General features: G+C 39.0%; 1 protein-coding gene across 1 annotated transcript in view; it reads right to left on the bottom strand.

The window, feature by feature from the left end:
• Positions 1–6452, bottom strand: part of TRMT6 (tRNA methyltransferase 6 non-catalytic subunit) — a 12619-nt gene that overhangs the window by 5009 nt on the left and 1158 nt on the right. Inside the window, exons 2-6 of the mRNA XM_077749136.1 lie at positions 3747–3874; positions 2192–2301; positions 1548–1639; positions 1335–1418; positions 942–1066 (exon numbers count right to left, since the gene is read on the bottom strand). Coding sequence (XP_077605262.1) covers positions 942–1066; positions 1335–1418; positions 1548–1639; positions 2192–2301; positions 3747–3874 — 539 coding nt within the window. The remainder of the gene's footprint in view (positions 1–941; positions 1067–1334; positions 1419–1547; positions 1640–2191; positions 2302–3746; positions 3875–6452) is intronic.

Here is a 6452-nt window from a genome sequence, read left to right on the forward strand (position 1 = left end):
CTGCTCAATGGAGGTGATTCTAGACTATGCAAACCCTCAGGGTCCCCCCGGTAAGTCTCCACTCTGCTCAGACTCTGCATGATGATGCGGCTCTTCTGGGGTCTGTTCAGTCTATGAATATCAGTGAAGGAAATAGATTTCCAAAACATGGGAATAAGAAGTCTTTTTTTTTAAACTATTTGTTTTGAGAGAGAGTGCGTGCACATGAGTGGTGAGGGGCAGAGAGAGAAAGAAGGGAGAGAATCCCAAGCAGGCTCTGCACTGTCAGTGAAGAGCCTGATGTGGGGCTTGACCTCATAAATCATGAAATCATGACCTGAGCCAAAATCAAGGGCTGGATGCTTAGCCAACTGAGCTACCCAGGCGCCCCAACTTGAACAAGAAGTCTTAAAGCTTACCCCCACTTGACACTATGGTAAAGCCTTGTTATTGTGCAAATATGGATGTCACATGATGGGTGACTGGCTCTCAGCTTTCCCCCACTCCAATCCTCAATCAGGGCAGTTAAAAGTTCTTATCTTCTACAGGGTTAGAGAGGAGAGGCAAACCAGGCTGTGTTGTGCTCCTCCAGGACAAAATACACCCCCAGTATTCTTCTCATCCAATCCCCTCATTTCAGGCCAATAAAATAAGCATCAGCTATCTAAGAATTTACTGAAATCACCGTCATGGAGGTCCAAGTCAGACAAAGGCTTCAGAAACATCCCCACTGATGCTGAAACTGCAAAGGGTAACTGCCATTCTGGGGCACCAACCCAGCACTGGCTGGGAGATGTGGACTCTGCAGGAAGGTCCCAAGGACTTGAGCTGTGTGGGCCCATCCAAACCATTTCATTAATCTTGCAGTGACTCAGCCTCACTTTCTGTGCACTGTGAGTTTTTAGGCCCCTCTACTTATGTCATGGTGGTACTTTAATGAGCCTGAAAATGTTAAACCTTACCTCCCATTCGTTCCATCATTGCACCCAGCACCAAGCCTGCACATGTTTCCATTACAATCATTTTATTGCCAGCACGGATATTTCCCAATGTCAACATCTGGGCTAGGGTATCATATCTCATGTGGCTAAGGAAAAAAAAGAATGATTCATTTATTTTTAGCTAAGCAGAGCCAGCTAAATTAATCATCATTTCTCAAGTTTTGCTTGTTTCATAAAAATTATGTTGGTAAGATTATAGATTGCTTTGGAGGCAACAGTAAAAAGAACTTACAATTCATGAGGTAGGAGGACACTTTATGCAGGTGAGCAAGCTTTTCATTTTACTTAAAATCATGACTTTCCTTAAAGATATATTCTCCCCCAATTACACTTTTGAAAGGAAACAAAGCGTACTTGATTTTTCCAGGTTCTCTTGCATAATACATAATTGAAAGAATGCGGGTGGATGGCTTCACAACAGTAATGATGGCTTCATACCTGGGGGAAGAAAAAGGAGGACATCAGTTTTTAAAAACTGGCTTTAAAATATTTTACTTCTAATAACATATATTTTATAAGCCTATAAAGATTTAATACTTTCATCCTTTTCAAAGAAAACCCACTTACTTCTTTTTCTTCTTTTTTATATATTTATCTTGAGCGAATTCTGTCTTGTCTCGGAATGTTGTACTATTTTCAATTAACTGCTGAACTATTTCCTATAATAAAAGGAGCAAGGAGATTTCCTGAAACTTTATTTCCACTGAAATGATAACTTCAAAGATTTCTTAGCCTAGAATGTATACAAAGATCTGATTTTCCAGTCCCCTTTCCACACAAGTCCAAATGAATAAACTACATTTTTTACTTTACCTAAAACTTGTATTAAAATACAAGTACTTTGTAACGCCACTTCAAACAGGGTAAAAACAAAACAAAATAGAGATACACAATAAAGGGAGAAGGGATGTAAAGCAAACAGTCATTCCTGAAGATACTGGCTGAAAACATTACTGAAAATGAACCAAGTTAAGCTCTGATATGCACTAAGTTATTAAATTATCCTTTGCTAATAGTATCAGTGGTGTCACTCACTTACATTCCTGCATAAAAGGAATGAAATCTTTGATATACTGAATTGCATGTACACTTCAAACTATTTTTAAGAGAAACACTATTCTTACATTTCACCTTAGGTAAATCCTGCTTCAAAAACCAAATAATTTTCTCAATACCATACAAAAACAAAACGCAACCTCTTTGAATATTACCTCTCCTTTAATGCCCTTGTCCTTTAAAGCTTTTATGTCATCTTGAGTAAGTTTCTGAGATTTCCCATCATCAATTATATTTCGATTATCAGTGCCCGCTTCTTTGGTCTCTAAGGAAGGAAATTGCTTTATGACATTTATGATTTGTAATTAGTTAAAATCTTTCTACTTCTAAGTTCATGTCCACTTCCAGCCCATCAGTCACTGAAATTTGCCCTTCTAATTCCACTGCGTCCACCCCTGCCACTACCTTTTCTTGCCATGACTGCTCCCGTCTCTAACTCATATTCTTCCCCCTCCCATTCTTGCTCTTTACAATCCTCCCAGACACCAAAGTTCTCTTTAAAAAATACAAACTGGCTCATCTAATGCTCCCAAGCACAAAACAGTGGCTTCCTACAACTAGAATACATTCCAAAGGTGACCTGCAAGGTTGTATACGCTCTGGCCCCTGTATTTTAGCCACTCTGCCCATCTTTCTGTTCCTTAAACACACCCAGCACAGGCTCACTGCAGGGCTCTGGCACTTGCTGCTCCCTCCACTTGAAGTACTTTTATGACAATCTCTGGGTAGATTTCTGCCTAGGTCCTTCCCATCACTTGGCGCTGAACTCATAATCTCAGCCAAGTCTCACCAACTTAGCCTCTAGTATACCTCCCTGTTTTATGGTCTTCACAGCACATACCACCATCTACAAGTATGTTGTGTGCTTGTCTACTTATTTTTGGTGTTCCCCACTGCGAAGTACATTTTATGAGATGGTTTATCTCATAAACTGTTACAATCACAGTACCTAATCATGTCTGGAATGGAACATACTTGGTGCTCAATAAAAATATGGATGCTAATTGAAAAGCATTTAATTAATTGGTTTGAACAAAAATTTTAATAGTATTTTAGTCATTTGATTTTAAAAATTAATTATTTTAATTAATAAAATATTTTAAGTACATTTATTTTAACAAATATTGAAGTACTTAATTTTAACTAATAATAACTGCTAAACATATAGGCCTTTGCTACAGACCAGACACTGTTAGGAACTTCCCATGTATTATATGACTGAACTCCAACAAGCTAGGCATTAAATTTATTTATGGATCCATTTTACAGATGAAGCTCTAAGACCTAGAGAAACCAGATAAATTGCCTAAGGTAACAATGCAAGTGATGAAACAAACTTAAACCTGGTCAGTTAAATTTGAAGTCAGATTATCAACCTCTACCCTACATGCTAACTGCCTCCAGCTGTTATTTAACTTCTGGGCACTGAAAGGGCTCTCCACCTGCTCTTACACTGAAGTAGCAAGGATTCTTGGGATTAAAACTTTGGCCTAAAGTCAGAGAGCCAGTTAATGATGGGATGGAGCCAGAATCAAGGTATCTCAAAGTCAAAGGCAGCTCTTGCTTCATTCCACCAAGCTACAGTTCTTAGATTATGAGTTTAAATTTCTTTGGAGATAGCTTGGGTTAGCATGTGGGATAGGTTGGGGTTGACAGGTTTCTGACTAGTCAGCTCAAGAGCACCTATTTCATATACCCAAAGTAGTACACCTGAAGTAGGTTCTTCCTTCTTCTTCTTAGGCTGAAGACTTCCTCCATTGGTCACTTCAAATGTGGTTCCATAACTATGGCCAATGATGTTATCCAGATAGAACCACTGCTTTTCAAAAGTTATTTTTCTGGGGAAGAAAACACAATTAGCTGTATCTTATTTGCATTCAATATAGAAAATATATGCTTCATCAAACTTATTTCAAAACTGGTCTCCACAAAGAATAATCTCTGGAGATTATCTCTGAGCATGAACTGACAAATGAACTAGAGATAACTGTGTTGGGGCAGAGACAAACTTAATAAGAAGCCACAAAAACAGTGAATTTGCGATGAGAAACAAGGACAAAAGACATTCCTCTTCAGAGGTATTGGTCTGACTCCAATTTGCACTGATGGGATGTCCTAACTCACAGCCTTGCGGATTTCCTAAATAAAGGGCCACCAAGATTGCCTGGCCATTGAACACACATTGTGACACCCCTCAAACAATCATTGAGATGGCAAGGATTTAACAAATTCCCTGGTCTAACTGGCTATTTTCTTTAAAAGTTATCTAGTAAAAGCAGGGGTGCCTCATTGGCTCAGCAGAGCATGTGACTCTTGATCTTGGGGTCATGAGTTCAAGCCCCACACTGCATGTAGAGCCTACTAAACAAAGAAATATCTAGTAAAAGCAAATTATGATTACAAATAAACATCACTGACAATCTATACATTTGGAAATGTACCTAACACTGATAATGCTGTACTGAGGATCAAGCAACTTCAGCTTTTCCCATTATCTGGATTTTTATCTTATTACCATTTAAAAGGAAAATCCCACAAAAACAAAAACCTTTTCTTTTTCTTCAAAAAAAAAAAAAAAAAGAAAGAAAGAAAATTAACATCTGCTAAGTGTTGACAAGTGGCTGGGCAGTACATGCCAATGTGTTTCATGCTTTTTTATTTAATTCTCATAGTAATCCTGGGACAAAGCACCTTCCAGATGAGCAATCTAAGGTTTAGGAAAAGTATCTTGTCCAAGATTCATAGTTACAAAGTGGGAGCAAGGATTAAGACCCAGGTCTGCCTAACTCCAAAGCCTGGTACCTTCCACTATACCATACATACAGTCTGTCCCAGAAAAGACCAATGGATCTCAGGAAGCCCTGCCTAGTTTTAGGGCATGGCCAATGCCCACAGAACTCTGAATCCTGGAAGACATGTACTGGTTAATTCTGTTTGTGCCCCACCCCACACCTTCTCCTCCTTTTTCTGTGCCCCAGGAGTCTATGACAGAATGCACAGGCCACATCACCCAAGCTCCCTTGCCAAAAGTTTCCAGAGCCTAGGTCCATCACCATTCTGTTGGTTCTCTAAACCTTGCCACACCACTGTACATGTATATGTCACATCTTCATTAAATCCCCTCCCTTGAACCACCTAAGTAAATTCCTGAGACATCCTAAGTGATCCAGACAGAGTCAATTCTTAATCTTTACTGGGTGCCCAGTTTCTAAAATGACAGAACATAAGAGACTCTGAAAATATTTGCTGACATAAATCCCATTAGAGAAATTGAAACTCTGCTCAGCCCAGATGTGCAACCCACACTCTCATCCCTTGAGGACCCCAGTGCTAATGAAACACTGAGTCTGAGATGGTTTGGGTTTACCCTGCTGGCTGGGGGTCTGGTATGCAAAGAAAGGTGTGCCACTCAAAGTGAATGGCATGACAAGAGGTCACAGTCCTAGTCAGGAAAGTGAAGACCAGTCAGAGGAATGTGATGCCATATCTTCACTGAGAAAGAGTGGGATGTGCAGTCTCTTCAGCAAGCCAAGATTGCTTTTGCCCAACCAGATGTGTACAGACCCAAAGAAGAGTGAAGGTAGTCTGACTTGGGATGTAGATGAGCTCAAAGCGTCATTTACTAAATCAAATGGAAACTAATGCTATGGCTTCTGCCAAGAAAAGTGATGAAAAGTGCTTCCAAACAAATATGTCTAGAGTACCATCAGAGTACTTTTTAGAAATAAAGATGCTACTGTCTGCCTTGTTGGTAATGAAAAAGCTCTCCTCTAAAAGAGCACATTATTAACAGCCACACTCAAACATCCACTTTTAAAGTTAAGCAACTTGAGAAAAGGGCAAATGAGAAAGAAAAGAAAGAAAAACCAAAATTTCACCTGCATGGTCATTACACAGCTGTGTAAACTTTGATATCATTCATCAAGCATAACCTAAGGACTTTGCTGCACTGTTGCACTTCAAATTAAAAAATTTAAATAATTAGTATTGGCTCTTTCCAAAAATTATATACTTGAAGGCCAGGAGATATTTCTAATAAGAAATTCTAGAGAAAATGGTGCAGATATTGTATTTCTGGACTAAAAGAACTCCTCCCCGTGCCCCTGCACCCCCAGCATGTCTTTTTCCTTACCAAACTGGTTCTTGTGCAATAAAACCTGGTTGTCATCAGCATGATGCTTTGGGGGCTGTTACTTGACTATTTTCTGTTTCAGTTTAAATACCAGTCAACAGTTTCATTCACACAGGAATAAAATAATTTATCTGAAGGGAGTACTTACAAACTCCAAATCTCAGAGCGCCTAGACTGTGGTCTGCAGAAAGCTGTTCTCCTGACACTGAACTTAACTTATTTCATTGTCTAAAGTACTATAATACCAAATTAAAAAAAAAAAAAAAAAAAAAAAAAAAGTTTGT

This window comes from Crocuta crocuta, unplaced genomic scaffold (assembly GCF_008692635.1).
Source record: "Crocuta crocuta isolate KB4526 unplaced genomic scaffold, BGI_CrCroc_1.0 scaffold407, whole genome shotgun sequence".
NCBI classification, from domain to species: domain Eukaryota; kingdom Metazoa; phylum Chordata; class Mammalia; order Carnivora; family Hyaenidae; genus Crocuta; species Crocuta crocuta.